At 41.4% G+C, this 23001-nt stretch overlaps 1 protein-coding gene across 2 annotated transcripts; it reads right to left on the bottom strand.

The window, feature by feature from the left end:
- Positions 1–10835: 10835 nt before the first annotated feature.
- On the bottom strand, positions 10836–12580 carry LOC133480740 (regulator of G-protein signaling 16-like). Of its 2 annotated transcripts, none has more exons than XM_061779293.1 (5): positions 12454–12580; positions 12132–12215; positions 11980–12041; positions 11678–11844; positions 10836–11517 (listed from the first exon to the last, which is right to left on the bottom strand). In XM_061779293.1, the coding sequence occupies exons 1-5, from the start codon at positions 12495–12497 to the stop codon at positions 11311–11313; spliced, it is 564 nt and encodes a 187-aa protein (XP_061635277.1). In that variant the 5' UTR covers positions 12498–12580; the 3' UTR covers positions 10836–11310. The 2 variants fall into 2 exon arrangements, with proteins under 2 accessions (XP_061635277.1, XP_061635276.1); XM_061779292.1 differs by having other exon boundaries at positions 12381–12575.
- Between the last annotated feature and the right edge of the window lie 10421 nt (positions 12581–23001).

The raw sequence follows: 23001 nt of genomic DNA, 5'->3' as shown, positions 1-23001 counted from the left end.
AAAAAAAAGACAACATTTTGAACAGATTCTGACTCACAGAAAGGTGCCAATTAAGGTAAGGTAGGTATATATAGTTTTTGTGACATTTTTTTTTTGAGAAAAACAAAAATCAAAAGTGCCGAAATCAAATAAACACCCATATACTGTAGGAAAAGGAATGCAGCCCTATGGGGGGCACAAGTCAGTGCAAACTGTAGGCCGGTCCCAAGCCCGGATAAATGCAGAGGGTTGCGTCAGGAAGGGCATCCGGCTTAAAACCTTGCCAAACAAATATGAGCGTTCATCCAAAGAATTCCATACCGGATCGGTCGTGGCCCGGGTTAACAACGTCCGCCACCGGCGCCGTCAACCTGCAGGGCGCTGTTGGAAATTCAGCTACTGTGGGTCGAAGTCGAAGTCAAAGAAGAAGAAGAAGAAGAGGTGGAAAGCGGGTTCTTCGGCAGAAAGAGAAGAGGAAAACACAGAGCCTAGAACTGAATGTGGGGACTTTGAATGTTGGGACTATGACAGGAAAATCTCGGGAGTTGGTTGACATGATGATTAGGAGAAAGGTTGATATATTGTGTGTCCAGGAGACCAGGTGGAAAGGCAGTAAGGCTAGAAGTTTAGGGGCAGGGTTTAAATTATTTTACCATGGTGTAGATGGGAAGAGAAATGGAGTCGGGGTTATTTTAAAAGAAGAGTTGGCTAAGAATGTCTTGGAGGTGAAAAGAGTATCAGATCGAGTGATGAGGCTGAAATTTGAAATTGAGGGTGTTATGTGTAATGTGATTAGTGGCTATGCCCCACATGTAGGATGTGACCTAGAGGTGAAAGAGAAATTCTGGAAGGAGCTAGATGATGTAGTTCTGAGCATCCCAGACAGAGAGAGAGTCGTAATTGGTGCAGATTGTAATGGACATGTTGGTGAAGGTAATAAGGGTGATGAAGAAGTGATGGGTAAGTACGGTATCCAGGAAAGGAACTTGGAGGGACAGATGGTGGTAGACTTTGCAACAAGGATGCAAATGGCTGTAGTGAACACTTTTTTCCAGAAGAGGCACGAACATAGGGTGACCTACAAGAGCGGAGGTAGAAGCACACAGGTGGATTACATCTTGTGCAGACGATGTAATCTGAAGGAGGTTACCAACTGTAAGGTAGTGGTAGGGGAGAGTGTGGCTAGACAGCATAGGATGGTGGTGTGTAAGATGACTCTGGTGGTGGGGAGGAAAATTAGGAAGACAAAGGCAGAGAAGAGAACCATGTGGTGGAAGCTGAGACAGGACGAGTGTTGTGCAGCTTTTCGGGAAGAGGTGATACAGGCTCTCGGTGGACGGGAAGAGCTTCCAGAAGACTGGACCACTGCAGCCAAGGTGATCAGAGAAGCAGGCAGGAGAGTACTTGGTGTATCTTCTGGCAGGAAAGGAGAGAAGGAGACTTGGTGGTGGAACCTCACAGTACAGGAAATCATACAAGGAAAACGGTTAGCTAAGAAGAAGTGGGACACTGAGAGGACCGAGGAGAGGCGAAAGGAATACATTGAAATGCGACACAGGGCAAAGGTAGAGGTGGCAAAGGCAAAACAAGAGGCATATGATGACATGTATGGCAGGTTGGACACTAAAGAAGGAGAAAAGGATCTATACAGGCTGGCCAGACAGAGGGATAGAGATGGGAAGGATGTGCAGCAGGTTAGGGTGATTAAGGATAGAGATGGAAATATGTTGACTGGTGCCAGCAGTGTGCTAGGTAGATGGAAAGAATACTTCGAGGAGTTGATGAATGAGGAAAATGATAGAGAAGGGAGAGTAGAAGAGGCAAGTGTGGTGGACCAGGAAGTGGAAATGATTAGTAAGGGGGAAGTTAGAAAGGCATTAAAGAGAATGAAAAATGGAAAGGCAGTTGGTCCTGATGACATTCCTGTGGAGGTATGGAAGCATCTAGGAGAGGTGGCTGTGGAGTTTTTGACCAGCTTGTTCAATAGAATTCTAGTGCGTGAGAAGATGCCTGAGGAATGGAGGAAAAGTGTACTGGTGCCCATTTTTAAGAACAAAGGTGATGTGCAGAGCTGTGGCAACTATAGAGGAATAAAGTTGATGAGCCACACAATGAAGTTATGGGAAAGAGTAGTGGAGGCTAGACTCAGGACAGAAGTGAGTATTTGCGAGCAACAGTATGGTTTCATGCCTAGAAAGAGTACCACAGATGCATTATTTGCCTTGAGGATGTTGATGGAAAAGTACAGAGAAGGTCAGAAGGAGCTACATTGTGTCTTTGTAGATCTAGAGAAAGCCTATGACAGAGTACCCAGAGAGGAACTGTGGTACTGCATGCGGAAGTCTGGAGTGGCAGAGAAGTATGTTAGAATAATACAGGACATGTACGAGGGCAGCAGAACAGCGGTGAGGTGTGCTGTAGGTGTGACAGACGAATTTAAGGTGGACGTGGGACTGCATCAGGGATCAGCCCTGAGCCCCTTCCTTTTTGCAGTGGTGATGGATAGGCTGACAGATGAGGTTAGACTGGAATCCCCGTGGAACATGATGTTTGCAGATGACATTGTGATCTGCAGTGAAAGCAGGGAGCAGCTGGAGGGACAGTTAGAAAGATGGAGGCATGCACTGGAAAGAAGATGAATGAAGATTAGCCGAAGTAAAACAGAATATATGTGCATGAATGAGAGGGGTGGTGGGGGAAGAATGAGGCTACAGGGAGAAGAGATGGCAAGGGTAGAGGACTTTAAATACTTGGGGTCAACCGTCCAGAGCAATGGTGAGTGTGGTCAGGAAGTGAAGAAACGGGTCCAAGCAGGTTGGAACGGGTGGAGGAAGGTGTCAGGTGTGTTATGTGACAGAAGAGTCTCTGCTAGGATGAAGGGCAAAGTTTATAAAACAGTGGTGAGGCCAGCCATGATGTATGGATTAGAGACAGTGGCACTGAAGAGAAAACAGGAAGCAGAGCTGGAGGTGGCGGAAATGAAGATGTTGAGGTTCGCTCTCGGAGTGACCAGGTTGGATAAAATTAGAAATGAGCTCATCAGAGGGACAGCCAAGGTTCGATGTTTTGGAGACAAAGTTAGAGAGAGCAGACTTCAATGGTTTGGACACGTCCAGAGGAGAGAGAGTGAGTATATTGGTAGAAGGATGATGAGAATGGAGCTGCCAGGCAAGAGAGCTAGAGGAAGACCAAAGAGAAGGTTGATGGATGTCGTGAGGGAAGACATGATGGCAGTTGGTGTTCGAGAGGAGGATGCAGGAGATAGGCTCTCATGGAAAAGGATGACGCGCTGTGGCGACCCCTAACGGGACAAGCCGAAAGGAAAAGAAGAAGAAGAAGAAGATACTGTGAACATACACTGTATGAAATGAAACTTTTCTGAGCAAGCTCTGTTTGAAAGCAGCTGCTGAAGTAACATAAAGCGTGATCCAAGGACAAACTCGAGCTTCATTATTAACAATATCTAGTTTCATAAAGAGAAGCGCAAAGGCAGTCTTGTAAACAGGACCTGTTAGTGATATTTGAGTAAAAGTACAAGTATTGTACCGTATTTTCATGACCATAAGGCACACTTAAAAGTCTTAAATTTTCCCCAAAATGGACAAGGGCGCCTTATAATGCGGCGCAGCTTATGTGTGCACCGAGTTTCAAAATCTGTAAATGTTGTTGTGTGACTTTGATGAGCGCTCCGCTTGACTGACTGGGAGCATTTCCTGCCGACACGCTGCTTATATAGAAGAAAGGTGGACGTGACCGAGGACAGCATGCGGACGTTAAAGGGGGAAGGGTACGCGTGAAAGAGGATGCTAAAGGCATGCCCCCAGTAGGTATATAGCGCCGGTATGACATTGTGCAAAACAACATCGGTTTGGCTAAGGACTCCATAAAATGGCACCTACGAAGAAACACGCTTACGAAGCACAGTTTAAACTGCAAGCTATCAGTTACGTGGAGGGACATGGGAATCGAGCAGCCGCGAGAGAATTCAAGATCAACGAATCAATGGTTCGCAAGTGGAGGAAGCAGGAAAACGAGCTTCGCCAAGTCAAGAAGACCAAGCGCCGGGCGAGTTACGCCACCATATGTGAATGGAATGGGCTAAGGTATCTGCTTTGACTGTTGTCCGAGCTTTCATTGCTGAACAGCTCCCCGGCAACGAGACTGGCTCCGACAATGACGAGAGGGAACCCGGCATGTTTGATGGAGAACTTGCCCAGCTGTTCATTTCGGATACAGAAGATGAGGACTTTGATGGATTTGTGGATGAGGATTGATAAAAAAATAACATGAGTACATTGTTAAATACTTCAATAAAGTACAACCGAACTCAGTTTTGCTCGCGCTGCCTTTTTAAAAAGATTGTTTTAGCGTGCATGCGTGCTACCATATGTTTAAAGCTAGCGTATGTTTTACCATGCCTGCGCCCAATAATGCGGTGCGCCTTATGTATGTGTTAAATACAGAAATATACCCCGTAACTGAGACTGTGCCTTTTAATACGGTGCGCCTTATGGTCGTGAAAATACACTAGTATCTTAAGTATCTTAGCAGAAAATAACTTTGGAAGAACCATTACCTTCACAAGATTAACCAATTTTTAATCAATATGCCATTGTGGCGGTAATGACATTTCTCTAGGGTATCTGACAAAAAGACCAAATAATAATAATAAAACAATCTTAAATCAATATATATGGACAAGAACAGATTCTGACTCACAGAAAGATGACAATTAAGGTAAGGTAGGTATATATAGTTTTTGTGACATTTTATTTGTGAGAAAAACAAAAATCAAGTGCCCGAAATCAAATAAACATCCACAAACCATTTTGTGCATGCGTGTGTTTGCCACACGTGAAGGGTCTCTTTTGCCCAAGGGAGCTGGGGTACAGTGGGAATACCTCAGCCATGGTGAGGCACCACAGAGCCCTGCATCAGGACACCGTGTCAGCTGGTTCAAGCTCTGGTAAGCTATTTTGGGTGCAAAGGAAGTACACACTATACTTTGTCACTGCGTGAGAAAATTAAGACATTTTGTATATGTACTTCACATCTGAGATTCTAAAGTTATTTGAATTGTCTTTTGTTGAGCTGTATGCTTTTAAGTCATTCTTTTGTTTTCCAGGTGAGAAGTCTGATATAACAGAGGCATTCATTGCCATGGTAGTGGAGGATTATCTGCCATTCTCTATTGTAGATGGGAGTGGGTTCAAAAAATTTGGGTAATCACTGAACCCATTTTATGTACCCCCTAGTCGCCAGGTGTGAATTTAAATATATTGAATACAAGTGGTTCTACTATTGCTTGTGAATTGTATTTATTGCTTTGATTTTCATCTTATATTTAGGCCCTGAAAGATGGTGGGAAAAAAATATGATGATTCGAAGGAGAAGGCTAAAGCCACTGTAATGAAAGCATCATCAGTGAGCCTTACTTGAGACGTGGACCTCCATCAACACTGATGCATTCCTTGGGCTGGGCATTTTGTTGAGGAAAATACCATGTTAAAGTCTGTTGTGATAGGTATTATGCACTTTCCATAATCACACAGCGCCTTAAATTTGGCCAGTGTAAAAATAGACCTTGTACAGTGGGGCATCAGTAACAAGGTCACCTGCCTAGTCACGGATGGAGCTGAGAATATGGGTGCATGCGGTAAAAAAATGGGAGTTCGCCATGTCATCTGTTTAGCACATTCATTAAGTCTGATTGTCAAAAAAAGCACTTAATTCTAATGATGAACTAACAGAAATAAGGGACAAAAGCAGGAAGATTGTTTGATATTTCAAGAGCAGCACTACTGCAAATGTCCCCCCCCTCTTTTATCTCTCAGCACAATACTGGATCCAAGATAAAAAATAAAAACAAAAACTAGGTTTCTTCAGTCCACACAAAGCTGCTGAGGCAGAAAGACGACTGACCTCTGAAAGTATTTCAGCTATAAGACTCGCTTCAGCCCCTACTTCAGCCTCTACTTCAACCTCTAACTTCAGCTTCATCATTGCCATCTCAAGTTTTACAGTCACAAACACGAGGTAATGTAAATGGTATATGAACATTTATTTTTCTATATAGTGACATGGACATTTTCTCTCTCAGGAAGCAAACTGTGGCATCGCCTAGACAGATCGATTTAGCAAAGTAAAACTCCCACATCTACATCCATGAGAGTAAATGCAACAATTGAAGTGCAGAACTACGTGGCAGAACCAAACATAGACAGACAGGAGGACCCACTGTAGTACTGGAGAAAGCAAATAAATTATTTTCCAAATTTATTCACACTGGCTGTCATGTACCTTTCCACTCAAGCTTCATCTGTGCCTTGTGAGAATTTTTTTCCAAAGGAGAAATCCTCACAAAAAAGCAGAACCACTTTAGTCCTTGCTCTTTAGAGAAACTACTCTTTTTTTTTGTAATAAAAACCATCCATCCATCCATTTTCAACACCGCTTATCCTGGTTAGGGTCGCGGGACGCTGGAGCCTATCCCAGCTGACTTCTGGCGAAAGGCGGACTACACCCTGAACTAGTCTCCAGTCAGTCGCAGGGCACATATAGACACGGACAACCATTCACACTCACATTCACACCGTCACTGAGTGGGAACTGAACCCACGCTGCCTGCACCAAAGTCAGGCGAGTGTACCACTACACTATCAGTGACACCGTAATAAAAACCAATGAAGGATATTGCGGTTTTAATTCTCTAATTAATTACAAGCACTACTACAAGTAACAAAAGTGCATTCCTATTTCTAATACTGTGTTTCACTGTGGTCCTATCACTTGTTTTTTAGGTGGCAACTCGATTGTAGTACATTTTATTGACCTCTTGATGGCGCCATAGAGTAAATGATTAATAATGAAGTGTCGGTACATGTGCCGGCACAGTTGACTGAAAGTATTGATGCTTCACCGGGCTTCATCTCACCATTACTATTTATTTAGTGAGGTTTTATAAGACAGTGTGCCGGTAGAGAGAATTAAACTTCATTGGCTTGATGCAAACTTGGAAAAAAAACCCACTGTATAACATTGACACTAAAAACCCATTTGGAAACCTGACAACTTGAAGAAAATCCACACAAACACTGGGAACAAATTCGAACTGCAGTCAGGAAGGGCTGAGCTGAAATTCGAACCTGGGAACTCTCAACTGTAAGACAGGAGCTAACCACTAGTAAGCCATGCTGCCTGACACTTAACAGTGCATCTGCTTCAAATATTTACCAATACAAATATGTTTTACTTGTTCTGTTACTCAGCAATATAAGAACTGGGAGCTCACACCCTGGCACATTTTGACTATAAACTTGACGGCTGCCTTTCCCTCCCTCTGTACACATTTATCAAAGCTGAGGTGCCCATGCAGTTCTAAAGGAAGACAAATCAAGTATGCATGTGAATGTATTGCATATAGAAGGCAATCAGAATCAGAACCATCTTTATTTGCCAAGCTCTAGTACGACAACAGACAGTCAATTGACAGAGAATACTTTTGAGACAAAAAACACAGTATGTATGCAGTTTAAAGTGACAAGTAGTGCGGTAATCTGGGACAATGTCAATTGTGCAAACGGTGCAGATGCTTCTCAAGCACGAGTGGCCAGTATTGGTCAACAGCACATATGCAAATAGTGCAGAGTGGCGAGACTACTACAGTGAGTGCAAGAGTAATGTATAATAGGCCTGACAGAGATGTGACAAGAATCTCAAGACAAAATTGCCACCATGTTACAATGGAATTGTAAGTTAACTATTTAAGAAGTTAATGGCAAAGGGATGAAGCTGTTGGAATGTCTGCTTGTTTTAGTTTGCATTGTTAAGCACCTACCTGAGGGAAGGAGCTGGAAGGTGTGGTGACCAGAATGTGGAGGGTCCAAGAGGATTTTGCATGCTATTGTCTTAGTTCTGACGGTGTGCAAGTCCTCAAGGGTGGGTAGGGTGGGTTCTGACAATCTTTTCAGCAGTTTTGATTGTCCGTTGCAGTCGGAGTTTGTCCTTTTTTGTAGCAGCACCAAACCAGACTGTGATGGAAGAACACAGGACTGATTCGATGACTGCTGTGTAGAACTGCCTCAACAGCTCCCTTGGCAGGCCGTGCTTCCTCAGAAGCCGCAGGAAGTACATTCTCTGCCGCGCCTTTTTGAGGATGGAGTTGATGTTGATCTCCTACTTCAGGTCCTGAAAGACTGTAATTCCCAGCAACTAGAAGCTCTGGAGGGTTGGCACAGGGAAGTTGGACAGTGTGAGGGGCAGCTGTGGCGAAGGATGCCTCCTGAAGTCCACGATCATCTCTACAGTCTTGTGTGTGTTCAGCTACAGGTTGTGGCGGCCGCATCACAACTCCAGCCGTTCCACTTCCTGTCGATACACAGACTCATTACCATCTTTGATGAGGCAGATGACTGTGGTGTCGTCTGCTAACTTCAGGAGTTTGACAGCTGGGTGCATTGAGGTGCAGTTGTTCGTGTAGAGCGAGAAGAGCAGCGGAGAGAGGACACAACCTTGGGGCGCCCCCGTGCTGGTGGTGCGTGCAGATGAGATGGCCTCCCCAGTCTCACCTACCGAGTTCTGCCTGTCAGGAAGCTGTAAATCCACTGGCAGATGGGAGAGATGCTAATCTGGAGAAGCTTGGAGGAGAGGATGATGGTGTTGAACGCAGAGCTGAAGCATCCTCGCGTAGGTCCCCGCACCATCGAGGTATTCTAGTATGAAGTGCAGTCCCATATTGACTGCGTCATCCGCAGACCTGTGTGTTCAGTAGGCAAACTGCAGGGGGTACAGCAGGGGACCTGTGACGCTCTTGAGGTGGTCCAGCATGAAGACTTTCGTCGTTAGCGGTAAACTGTTTTTCTAACTTTACTGCATAATTCCTCTTTGCAATGTTAATTTCTTTAGTCAGATGGTTTCTAGCGCAATTATACAGCGCTTTAGCCCCACTTCGATATGCGTCCTCTTTAGCCTAACGAAGTTGCTTCGGTTCGGCAGTGAACTACGGTTCGTTGTTATTGAACGTGCAAAATGACTTTGTTGGTACATACACCTCTTCACAGAAACTGATATAGGATGTAACAGTGTCTGTATATTTATCCAGGCAGCCAGTTGAATTTTCAAAGACACGCCAATCTTTGCAGTCTAAACAACTTCATCTTTCATCAAGTTCCATCTTTGCTTCATTTGTCCAATTTTTCACTGTTTTCACCGTAGGCTTCACGCATTTAAGTTTTTGCCTGTATTTTGGTATTAAGTGAATTAAGCTATGATCAGACGAGCCCAGGGCTGCACGAGGTATAGCACGGTATGCATTATTTAGTGTAGTATAGCAGTGGTCTAAAATGTTATTTTCCCTGGGAGGCCAGTCGATGTGCTGCTTGTATTTAGGGAGTTCGTGGTTGAGTTTTGCTTTGTTAAAGTCCCAGAGAATAATGACGGGTGAGTCTGGGTGTCTTTTTTCAATTTCGTTTACTTGTTCAGCGAGCATTAGCAGTGCGGCCATAATAATAATAAATAAAAAGTGATCTTAGTTAATTAAACAGGCATAAAATGAGAATGGGCTAAACCAGTAATTGAAGTGGTCATTGCCATACTCACATCAAGACAAAATGTCAGGGGTCAACTGTACAGAGAGGGAAGCAGCCTATAAGTGTTTCATTATGCACCAGGCCTGTGAGCCAGCTGTTTCCTGCCCAACACTGCCTCCACATTATACTGATGACATCTGAATACACAAACTAGACATTCAGCCCCAATTTGGATTTGTACCAAATAACTCACCTAACTAAACAATGTCAATGTAACAATTAACATTTTAATTAGAATAAATTAGATAACCAACATTAGCTCCAGTATAACAGATGTTTTAAAGTGTTTTCCAGTACCCCATTGAATTTAATGGTTTTTGACAGCAATGGCTTCCATTAGATTTTGCAATTTATTGCCTGAAGTTGATGAGTAGTGCAAACAGTTGCTATGCTCATAATAAAGTTTTATAGCTCGATCTGTTACGTTAATGCTGTCACTTTCCTCTTTGTGGTTCCTGTTTTAAGTATTGAAGTATTTCCCATTCACACGGTTTCCTCGGTGCAACAACTAAACAAAACACATGGTGCTAGATGCCATGAAAATAGAATATACAAACCTATTATTGGTATTATATTATGCACATAAATGTTACATAGCCTGAGGTAAAACTACAGTATGTACATACTGTACAGTATCTCGGTTACAGACTATTATCTGTTTATTGACATTTTATCTTTGTCAGTGGGGTTTTTGAGGGATTTAAAAAAAAAAAAAAAAAGAGAATTTATGACAGATAATATATTGTAATATGTAATAGAATATGATTGTGAAAATGCTGAATTTTTGACTCTTACATCCATTTTCTAAGTCACATATCTTTGTTGTGGGGTGGGTTGTGTTTCAGCATGGGAGACATTTACCCATATGAAACCAAGGCCACATAAAAAAAATTGCTAAATAGTCTTTTCTTTAAAAAATGTTTTTAAGTAAGTGTCTTTACTGTTATTGATCGAATTATATGAAAATGACCCATATCGACAAACAACCATTCACTCGCACACCTATATAAAAATTCTTCTTCTTCTCAATCTAAGCTGCATGTTTTGGTAAAGTGGGAGGAAGCCAGAGTACCCACACAAGCATGGGGAGAACCTGGAACGTCCACACATGACGGCCGGACCCAAGATTCAAACCCTGAACCTCAAAACTCAAAGGCAGTTGTGCTAACCACTAGTTCACCTTGCTGATGAAGTTCTTTTCTGTGAGATTTCATTAGCTTGTGTAGGTTACTTAATGTGTGATCATAAAAATGGACAGTTAAAACAGAATTCGTTTTGCGATCCTGTAAAATTTATTTGCTGGTGTGTAAAAATACAACAGTTTTATAAATATCAATATATTATATTGCACATTATTATACCTTTTATTTAGTAAAAATGCATAAAATACACACAAATAAATAAAAAAATTATCATATTCAATGTATCTTTTTTTCACAAACAGTGTTGAACTTTGACAAAGACATTACAAACACAAATGTTTACCTTAAGGGCAAATTATTTTTAAAAAAAAGTGCTTTCCCATTCCTCACTAGCTTCTGTGGTTTTTGTCTTAACTTTTTACTTTCTTGTGACTTTCAAAACCACCTCATCGCTATTCATTGACATTCCACTTGGGGGGGGGGGGCGGGGGGGTTATCCCATGTTTCCTTTCTTTCCAGCTTTGAAGAGTGAGGGGGTTCTTTCAAGGACACACTTCTACCTCAGCAGTCATTCTACACATTTGCGGGCCATCAGTGAGAACTCACACCTTCTTCCCCAGCTGGGGCTGTTTTGTGCTTGGCTTGGCTTGAGTGACAATATCCCTGAAGGCTGGTGAGCGCAGGAAGCGTGGGTAGCAGTCTTTGGCCATGAGCATGTAGATCTTGTGCTGTGCCTGATCAAAGCAGTAGGGTGACGGGGAATGCATGTTGGCTTTGGTGATGTCCCGAGTTTCATGGTCAATGTTAATCTGGAAAATGGCACAATGAGGCTGAGTCAAATTTGTCTATGTTACTAGCTTTTCAACATGAGCATAATGTGTTTTCAGAATATACTGTGAATTTGCATGCATTATCATTGTAACCTAAAATATAACATTTGCATTAACCAATATGATGTATTTGATTCACCTCCCGGGGAGCATCACTGCAGATGAATTCATTGTAGATTTTCTGGGCTTTAGTAGGTAGTTTGGCAAGAGATTTGGTACTCCTGTAATCTTCACATGCAAAGTAGAACGCAATGTTCTCTTCGCTGAATTCTGATAATAAGAAGGCTGTGAAAGCGCACAGTCCATCTGAGGTAAGAGAGTAAATTTAATTACTAATGGCACAAAATGGTGGATACGTTTATCAACAACTGTGTCTCCAAAATGCATTGACTAAAATGTTGCAACTGCTGAGGAAACCTCCACGTGTAAAGATGCACTTACATTTGCTAGACAGGAGTTGCTCAAATGATCCTTTCCACCTCAGGCATTCCTCCAGGGTCGGTCTAAAATAAATGGTACATTGTTAAATTTGACCAAGTTTAAACAAAAAACACAGAATGGTGACACAGAAAGGCTATATTATTTGATCTTACTTGTTTTTTCCCATTTTGCAGCAGAACAGATTCCACACTGACTTCTGCAAAATGCTTCCCAGCCTCGCTTTCAGCTCTTTGGCCCTGTGAAGAGAATATTAAAACGTTAGATCTAATTTGTATGGGACCTTGAGTACATCCCATTGGCAAGCCAGCACACCGCAAAGCATTAATTTGTCTTCTATGTGAATGAAGTCTAACGTAAAAGTCTTTCATCTGCTTAACGAGAATAAAGAAAAATGTTCATACACGGAAGGAAAGAAAACAGCAGAGTTCCAGTGGCTTCCTTGTAATAGGTCAGTTTCCATGAAGCTTCATGTACCTTTCCAAGCAGCAGGTAGGCATCGATGTTAGTCCTTTACACATAGTAGCAGACTGTAGACAGTGGGAGTGTGAGTGTCTCTTGTGTTCGGTGGTGGTTAAGTATCCTCAGTAGGAAGTCAGCTGTCTGTGTGCCTGAATACAGCAAGAGAGGAGCTTTTATAGTCTTTGCCAATGCCTCCGATGTGTCATCAGATCTCGCAGCCAATCAGAGCACGTGGATGGGTGAGACTGATGATGAAGTCACTAAAAGGCAGAGGACACACATGGCGGAAGCATAGTAATTTCTATCAAATGATTGCAAAAAAAAAAAAAAGCCAGTGCTAATAAATATTTGCTCAAAGTGTCCTTGAAAACACCATCCCTTACAAATCAAGCTTTGAACAGACTAAATAAAAATGAGCTCTAGCCTGAAATTTAGTATACAAGAGGGAGGTATTTACTCTATATGTTGGAATTAAATATGCTTTTTAATGGTGTTTATCATTTTGTTCTCTTATCTTAACTTTCTGAACTACAGTGGCCAAGGAGATAATGTATTTTTTAAACAAGATCGAAAATCCTGGCAGATACGCGTGAGGTGTGTATTGATAAATGTGTACAATTACTTTAGCCTTATTTAAGGTTTACTGTATTCTTACTCTAGATATCATTTACAATATTCTTGAAACAGGGTGAATAAAAGTAAATGAACCTTATTTGTTTAAAACAACCCCTTGTGTTAAACATAAATAAAAACAAAATACAATGACTTCCAAATCATGTTCAACCTATATTTAATTGAATACACTACAAAGACAAGCTATTTAATGTTGAAACTGCTAAACCTTATTGTTTTTAGCAAATAATCATTAACTTAGAATTTTATGGTTGCAACACATTCCAAAAAAACTGGGACAGGGTCATGTTTACCACTGTGTTACGTCACCTTTTCTTTTAACAACATTCAATAAACGTTTGGGAACTGAGGACACGAATTGTTGAAGCTTTGTAGGTGTAATTCTTTCCTATTCTTGCTTGATGTACAGCTTCAGTTGTTCAACAGTCCGGGGTCTCCGTTGTCGTATTTTACGCTTCATAATTAATCTGCCACACATTTTCAATTGGAGACAGGTCTGGACTGCAGGCAGGCCAGTCTAGTACCAGCACTCTTTTACTACGAAGCCACGCTGTTGTAACACGTGCAGAATGTGGTTTGGCATTGTCTTGCTGAAATAAGGGGGGGCGTCCATGAAAAAGACGTTGCTTGGATGGCAGCATATGTTTCTCCAAAACCTGTATGTACCTTTCAGCATTAATGGTGCCTTCACAGATGTGTAAGTTCCCCATTCCATTGGCACTAACACAGCCCCATACCATCACAGATGCTGGCTTTTGAACTTTGTGTCCATAACAGTCCACATGGTTCTCTTCCTATTTGGCCCGGAGGACACGACGTCCACAATTTCCAAAAATAATTTTAAATCTGGACTCGTCGGACCACAGAACACTTTTCCACTTTTCCATGTGGTGATATCCTTTACACATTGATGTCAGTTTTTGATGCAGTGTCGCCTGAGGGATAGAAGGTCACCGGCATTCAATGTTGGTTAGCTGCTTACATCCAGTGATTTATCCAGATTCTCTGAACCTTTTGATGATATTATGGATCGTAGAGGATGAAATCCCTAAATTCCTTGCAATTGTACGTTGAGGAACATTGTCCATAAACTGTTTGACTATTTTATCACGCACTTGTTCACAAAGAGGTAAACCTCGCCCCATCTTTGCTTGTGAATGACTGAGCCATTCAAGGAAGCTCCTTTTATACCCAATCATGGCACCCACCTGTTCCCAATTAGCCTGTTCACCTGTGGGATGTTCCAAACAGGTGTTTGATGAGCATTCCTCAACTTTCTCAGTCTTTTTTGCCACCTGTTGCAACCATAAAATTCCAAGTTAATGATTATTTACTAAAAACAATAAAGTTCATTGGTTTTAACATTAAATAGCTTGTCTTTGTAGTGTATTCAATTAAATATAGGTTGAACATGATTTGCAAATCATTGTTTTCTGTTTTTATTTACGTTTAACACAACATCCCAACTTCATTGGAATTGGGGTTGTATATACTGCAGCAAAAAGGAGCAGAAGCCCACAACCATGTAGCACCCAAGAACCAAATGCAGCCCGTGTGTCAGCACTTTAGTTACTGGAACTAGCTGGAATTTTTTTAATTTTAATTTTATTTTTTTTCAAACACATGCTAGGGGAAAAGATTCAAACACTATCCAGCAAGACACCGAAGTTGGGAGTGGGATGTTGAGAGTGTTCCAAGTAGGGATCAAAGCAGGCCAGACCAGAATCATCAAATCAGTGAAAAATGTTTACAAACAACAGTGTATACCATTGTATTGAACCAAGTGGGTTATATAAAGACACAGCTAAAGGCATTTCAAGGAAATCAGAGAGCAACATTGTGTGATGATACAATCTGGTCTGTTGATGACAATTTCTTTCCATGCATGGAAAATGTCTCCCGTCACATTCAAGTGGTTTTTGAGGGGGTGTGCTGATTGAACTTTTCAGCCGTTTAATATAACTTACACAAGGACTGGCTAGTGGGGTGGCCAACAAATTCATAGGGGTGAAGAATGATGGTACCTTTGCTTTCGCTATGCAAAATTGTCTTTATATTTCATGAGAGGTTATCGACGATTTCAAGCTGGAACAACATCTGCTCCCATAAAATAACAATATAATCTAATGTCTGCTCCTCAACAACATTAGTTGTTGTTTGTTGTTTTCCACAGAAAGTAGTTATGTGTGTATCTGTATCATTTCAATTGTACTGTGAGTGAGGTTGTTGTTTTGTTTAGTGAAAACCCTGTTCGCTTCTGGAGTGTATTAGTTACAGAAATGGCAGTTCTTTTGACTGCACTGAATTACTAGAATCAGTCCATCATAAAGATTCAATTATCAAATCATGCAGTGCTTTGTCATTCAGTTCATGATTCAGCCCCGTTTTTCACACTCACCCTGTAATACCTTCTCTTACCTGACCTGAGGAGGACAACTTCCATGGAGGTGTTGCTGTAGATGAGTTGGCATCTACTGACCAGGACACATCCTGAAGAGTCCATTAAATCGAGTCTCATGCTGTTTAAACTAACATTGTATAGGAAAGTCATTCTGAAAGGGGAAATAGGTTTTCTTTATATTTTTTTTCCTTGCCCAGATTGGGGGGGCTAGAGAATGTTGTTTATTTTTGTGCCCCGTGGGCCTGCATGTGAAGCCCTTTGAGACTATTGAGTTTACTTACCAAGGGACGGCGCATCACCCTACATCTCTTCTACAAAGAGCGACTCCACAAGAGGGTGCAAATTCCCTATATGCCTATGGTTGATACAACTCAATAGAAAACCATTTTATGTAGCAATTTCTTTTTTTTTTTTGGAGTGCATTGCCACTCTGTGCGTGTATGACTTTTCTATTGCGTTAGCGTAAATTAGGGATAGATCACAGCAGGTTTTGACTTACATATTAGTACAGGATATTTCGCCAATATGGGTGGAAATATACTGCCACCTTTCCGGTGATTGGTTGCCTCCGTGTAGAAGACCCAGTTGTGAGAGCGCATGTTTTTTATGTTGACAGCGCTGGCTCAGGAGCAGAGAGGTAGGCGGAGATCTTCGCTAATGACGTAGATAAGCTTGATCAATTCGAATGACCTGGTTTCAGGCCTCTCGGCAGAAAAACGTCTGGAACTCAGGAATTCGTGGATGATTTTAATACATTTTTTATGTTTACTGAGGCACAATAGAGACAATATTACATCCCAAATACCCCCAAAAAATTGGTTTGGCAAAATACGGTAAGACAAGTGGAACCTACTGACAATGACCGTGATTGCTTTTGGCACGTTATGTAATGGTAAAACATAACTTCATATGATTTTGTTTTGCAATATATGTGTATTGTTTCCATTTTTTCTTATTACCCCCCCCCCCCCCCCCCCCCCAAAAAAGACATTTAACCATCTAAACATTTTCAATTCAACATTGATTAACACTTACTTGTAAGCGTCAAGAGACCTCTCTTATGCTCGCTTTAAATCTTTTGTGTAGTCCTAATATATTATTTGATTACGGGCCTTTTTGTGTCCTTGATGTAAAATTTAAAGAAAAAATATATTTGAATAGATTTTTTTCAATAACAAGCACTGGGCGTGCCTAATTATAAGCGTTGTCTAAAATTTCATGTTAATTTTTTGAGTGGTTTTACGGTGGTATTTTACAGTTTTCACCCTGTCCCTCGCACAGGGTTTGGATATATGAAGCTCTATCTTGCTACTAATAAAATGCTATAATGGTGTAATGTTTACCATAAATTAATTAAAATATAATAGAATTAATGATTTCTCATCATATATCCAAAACATTTCAAATTCTGTCTTTTATTTTTACTAAAATATGTCTGTCCCTTAAAGTTGCTGTCATTACAGCCACATTGACCATTTTCAGATCAATGAAGTTTATTCAAAATCTGATTCTTTAATTCCCAGGGTCATTTTGTCTTGTCACTCAAGCACATGCTAGGGCAGAGAGAAGTCAGACATTTTGAGAACTGGAAGTTTTACCCCCCTCATTTATACCCTTAAGTCAGATAATATTTTTATTGCTTGTCATTACCAAACGACTTGTAGTGTTAATATGTTTAAAGATTTTCCTGTAAAAACTTGGTAATCATATAAAAATGTTGTACAGGACTAGCTCACTAAAAGAAAAAATTAAGCTAACTCTACCAGCATAGCACAGTTAGCTAAAAAACTTTTAAATGTCATTACCGTCACGTCATTACCATCACAAGATTAATAAATTTTTAATCAATATGCCATTGTGGCGGTAATGACGTTTCTCTAAGGTATCTGACGAAAATACCAAATTAAAAAATAAAGCAGTTTTAAAGCAGCAACTGGAGTAACATAAAGCATGATCCAAGGACAAACTAGAGCTTCATTATTAACAATATCTAGTTTCATAAAGAGAAGCGCAAAGGCAGTCTTGTATACAGGACCTGTTAGCGATATTTGAGTGAAAATACAAGTATTGTAGTATCTTAAGTATCTTAGCAGAAAATAACTTCAAAGAAGAAGTTCAAGTCACCTTGTAAAATATTACTTAAGGAAAAGTCTTGGGGCCAATCCCAATTCTACCTCTTAGCCCTTCCCCTTTGTCTTAGCCCTTGGTTTTGCATGTGCACGAGAATAAAGGGGTATCCCAATTCCTATGGGAAAGGGCTAAGACGATGGGATGTATAGCCCTTGAAACCAAGTGTGGTCGGGGGGCTCATTTGAAAGCGAGGTGGATGGGACTCTGACCCCGCTTACAGGCAAAGAGCTTGCTTACAAGACGACGAAACGGACAAGGAAGTACTGTACATACATAAAAGTGTTCATGCTAATGACAGTCATGTTTTTATCAAATATCATTCTTGTTTTGGGAATTGTTGGTAATCGCCTCATTATGATGATCTCGCACATTGTTAGTCTACGTCAGACTACGGTGACAACAACAGACTTCACTACTATGGATCACATTTTATGAACGATTCGAAATAATTATTAGACAGCTGAATCACATTCATAAGCTACGCAGCCAGTGTAGTGTGGCTAATAATGTCGCTTTTGAGTATACTTCGACGTTCGCTTTCCATAAAGTTAAGCTGTAGCCTATAATCACTGATGTAATGCAACAGTTCTTCATCGTGAAGCCATTGGCTTAATGTGTAAATGTGATCATCCAGCATTGGATTTACTAAACACACATGAGGTCTGGTCAACGTTATAAAAAAAAAAAAAAAAAAAAAGGAAAACGGACGCCTTTTCATCGACAGGGATGGGACAACCGTCTTCTGCAAAACTTCAGAAATACAAACCCAGTGGCAAAATGACAAGTGACACCAAATGCAATTATAAATTATATATGAAAAAAACAATATGAGACTGAACCATAAAAAATGTTTTTACAGCTTTCCAGTTAAAATGTAGACTCTTACTGACCCGGTGTCCTCAGAACTGTGTGGAAGACACGCTAACCAGTCGTCCACCGTGCCTCCTGCAGATTTGATTTATTTGAAAAATTAAAAATATGTATATCCGAAATGTATCAAACAAATGAGCATACATGAAAAAATGAAATGAAATTGAAATATCAATATAACGTTAAGAACTTTAACAACAAATTTAAATAGAGTAAGAATAAGAATAGGCGGCACGGTGGGTGACTGGTTAGAGTGTCAGCCTCACAGTTCTGAGGACCCGAGTTCAATCCCTGGCCCCGCCTGTGTGGAGTTTGCATGTTCTCCCCGTGCCTGCGTGGGTTTTCTCCGAGCACTCCGGTTTCCTCCCACATCCCAAAAACATGCATTAATTGGAGACTCTAAATTGCCCGTAGGCATGACTGTGAGTGCGAATGGTTGTTTGTTTCTATGTGCCCTGTGATTGGCTGGCAACTAGTTCAGGGTGTTCAGTCGCAATTATGGTAGCAAGGTGGAACCGCTAACTAAACTATCTGTTGGAAGACCTTCTGTTTGGACCCCAGAAGTTGATTCAGCTTTTGTTTGCCTTAAACGTTTGTTTACTCGTTCACCCGTGGTCATTCACACTAATCCTGATTTTTACGTGGACGCTTTGGTTTCAAGAGATGGGAGAAGGGAGATGTCCCAACGATCCCAAGTCGATCAAAGGCTCCATCACTGCACTTTTTTTCATGCTGCCTCAGTCCAGCTGAAACAGGACATCAGGTCAGACCAGGGGCCCCAGTTCACCTCTGATCCTTACACCATTGATCACATTGTGAACCCCAGCGGCGCCCGACTTAAACTTAAACTGCACCCAATGTACATTCCGTTTTTCACGAGCTCCCTACACCCTCCAACCAGAACCTCCCCCCACCTTGTCTCGTCTATGGGCACCCAGCTTTCAATTTCAACCATACCACTTGAGCTTTAACTAGAGCTTTGAAAAGTTCCTCTCTGCTTGACCCACAGTGACAGGAAGAGTGAGAGCAATTCTCAAACCAGTTCATTGGGCATTTACAAAAGGGGGTGCAAATATCCCAAACAAATGCCAATGATTGACATTTTAAAGTATTTTGGATTCGTCTTTTGTTTCCGTAGCTACTTCCAAGTGTCCCCTCCTCACTTGCCGTGCTGTGCGAGTGCAGGTGCCGGGACATAATAAACAACACTACAGTCTACAGTAGCATACTCGTTCGGCTCTCGTTATTTGCAATTACAAATACAAATTTTACATGTCATGACATTACACAAAAAAAAAAAACAGTTCATGTAGCTATTTCTTTTCATTATTTTAGGATGTGTTCCCACCCTAAAAGCCACGCAAGCCTGTGTGCGGCCACACGTACACCACATGCCAGAAACTGCCACTGGTTCTATTCAATAAACTGTTGACAGCAAGTCTACTGTTTCCCTTGGGTCTGCTCAATTTTTTGGTCCGTGACATCTCCACCACTTTTAGAATTTTTCTGAATAAATATATATTTTTAAGTTTGCTTCCCATACATTAATTTCAGACATCTACATGCTTTGCATGTTTAAAAGGTAAGGTTGTGCTTAAACACCTTCAGTAGTATAAAAAGTGTAAACATTTCACCTCTGTACATTAGGAGTGACTAAAAAAGGACTGGATAAAAAAAATACCATAGAACAAAGTCTCCAATCTATGATACAAAAGCATTTGGCCTGCGTTTGGTGTACCAAGACCACGTATCACTAATACGGTTCAGTCAACTAATATGGAGTAGATGGCCCTTTCTAGAACACACTGTTTCATGTGTTACCTAATATGTCCAGAATCACTGTCCTAGTGAGGATTTAACAGCACCATTTGTTGCCAGGAAATTGAAGAGGAGTTGCCTTGGGGAACCCAGCCACCTTCTTGTCCACTCATATTGTGACGTCAGCACACCTTTTGTACTGATGACAACAGGAGAAAGCGCAACCGGAAGAGAGTGTTTGAAAAAAAAACATTTTTCATAATGTTGGTGCGTTTCTCTTTGTTCCACATATTCACTGTCCTTGAAATTGTCTGATGTAACTGACATGTGCAAGCGTGGCAACACTTCTCATCATCACATGGATTGGCCACACTAAAGCAATCATAATTAATTCTACTGATTAAATGTCATTCATGCAGCAATGTCAGCTTTGGTTTCAGTGTAATACACTTTATCTGGGTCTGTACAACAGGACTATGGAATAATTCTGCTTCACAAAAGAACACATTTAAACATACAGTACAATCCATCATGATCTACCACTCATTCAATGGTGCAACTGTCTGGGCAGGGAGGCCCTGACGTCTGTGTGTTGCATGTACACATGTATACAGTTACCCCGCTGTGCAAACAAGGTTATTTCGTGCTGTTTGTGACCTCAAAACATCATACAGTGGACCATCGTCAACCAACGATTCCCTGCCTATTCTTCTTCATTACTATGAGGAAAATGGTTTAGAAATCTAAACCAGTGAGCAGTGTCCTGGAATGTATTATGTTTGTCCTTTGAGTTTCCACTGTAACAGATGTGAACCTCACTCTATATGGCTGTACAGTATTTTGTTGTTGCACATCAGTGGTGTCGTTAGGCCCATTTTTGGGGGGGGGCTTCAGCCCCCGAAATATTTTAATATATACAGCAGCGGCAGAACGGTGGGCGACTGTTTAGAGCATCAGCCTCACAGTTCTGAAAACCGGGGTTCAATCCCCGGCCCCGCCTCTGTGGAGTTTGCATGTTCTCCCCGTGCCTTCGTGGGTTTTCTCCGGGCACTCCGGTTTCCTCCCACATCCCAAAATTATTGTTTTCTGTTTTTATTTATATTTTACACAATGACCCAACTTCATTGGACTTGCGGTTTGTATATAATGTAATCATTTTGGTCACTAATATGAAACTTTCATCCCGTTTCATCTCTAATGGCGCAAGTAAGAAATATTCATCCATCCATCCATTTTCTGAGCTGCTTCTCCTCACTAGGGTCACGGGCGTGCTGGAGCCTATCCCAGCTAACATCAGGCAGGAGGCGGGGTACACCCTGAACTGGTTGCCAGCCAATTGCAGGGCACACACAAACAAACAACCGTTCACACTCACATTCACACTTATGGGCAATTTAGAGTCGTCAATTAACCTTGCATGCATGTTTTTGGGATGTGGGAGGAAACCTGAGTGCCCGGAGAAAACCCACGCAGGCACGGGGAGAACATGCAAACTCCACACAGGCGGAGCCGGGGATTGAACCCCGCTCCTCAGAACTGTGAGGCAGGTGCTCTAAACAGTCGCCCACCGTGCCGCCTAGAAATTGTGTAAAAATGTAAAATGACACTGAAAAAGTATTGGAACGCATGAAGAAAGGGAAGTGCAAAAAGGCATGGAAAGCCAAGACAACACCTAAAATCTATCAATAATTAAACAGCAGCCCATCCCCTTGTCAGTGCAAATGAATATCTGCTGGTTCAGTTCTAATTGATGGCCTACAAAAAGGTCTCATTGCCAAGGTGTGACTCAAAACACAGCTTATGATGGGTAAGAGCAAAGAGCGGTCTCAAGACCATCGCAAACTAATTGTTGTAAAACATAACGATGGGATTGGTTACAGGCACAGATCTAAGCTTCTGAATGTTACAGTGAGTACGATTGGGCCATAATACGTAAGTGGAAAGCCAATAATACCACCACAAATTTGCTCCGATCAGGTGCTCCTCGCAAGATTTCTGACAGAGGAGTGCAAAGAATAATTAGAAGAGTTGCCAAGGACCACCACTGGAGAGGGTAAAAAATACCAGGACTTAGCAGGTACTGTTGTCACAAGGAAAACAGTGAGTAATACACTCCACCGCCATGGCCTGTATGCACGCTAATCACGCAAGATTCCATTGCTGAAAAAAAAAGCATATCAAAGCTCGTTTTAAAGTTTGCTGAACAAGATTTTGACAAGCCAGTTAAATACTGTGAGAATATAGTCTGGTCAAAAATCTGCTGCCATCTATGAGGAGGATGAAAATGAAACAAGGGTGGACATTTCAGCAGGATAATGATCCAAAACATACTGCCAAGGAAACTCTGAATTGGTTAAAAAAATAAAATAAATAAATAATGCTGCTAAAATGGCGCAGACAATCACCTGACTTGAATCCAATCAAAAATCTATGGAAATAAGTCAAATTGAAGGTCCATAAAATAACCTGACGGAACCTTCACGATTTGAAGACTGCTTGTGTGGAGGAATGGGCCAAAATCACATCAGAGCAATGCATGCAACTAGTTTCTCCATACAGGAGGCACCTTGAAGCTGTCATTGCAAAAAAGGCTTTTGTACAAAGTATTAAATAAATACCAGTTGGCATCTTCAATAGCTTTTCCCTGTGTCATTTTACATTATTACATACAACTTAATTTCTGAAATTATTTGTTCCGCTTTCTTGTGCTTCATGAAGGACAGATGCTTGGGGTCATTTGAGACCATCTTTATATTTGTACCTTACCTTAC

The sequence above is a fragment of the Phyllopteryx taeniolatus genome, chromosome 7 (assembly GCF_024500385.1).
Source record: "Phyllopteryx taeniolatus isolate TA_2022b chromosome 7, UOR_Ptae_1.2, whole genome shotgun sequence".
NCBI classification, from domain to species: domain Eukaryota; kingdom Metazoa; phylum Chordata; class Actinopteri; order Syngnathiformes; family Syngnathidae; genus Phyllopteryx; species Phyllopteryx taeniolatus.
This window is presented reverse-complemented; position numbering and strand designations above follow the sequence as displayed.

Coding starts and splice junctions, on each gene's coding strand:
- LOC133480740 (XM_061779292.1), bottom strand. CDS start 12,439: ATGGAAACTGACCTATTACAAGGAAGCCACTGGAACTCTGCTGTTTTC. Junction 11,845..11,979: donor GCAACTCCTGTCTAGCAAAT/GTAAGTGCATCT, acceptor CTCTTACCTCAG/ATGGACTGTGCGCTTTCACA. Junction 11,518..11,677: donor GCAGTGATGCTCCCCGGGAG/GTGAATCAAATA, acceptor GCCATTTTCCAG/ATTAACATTGACCATGAAAC.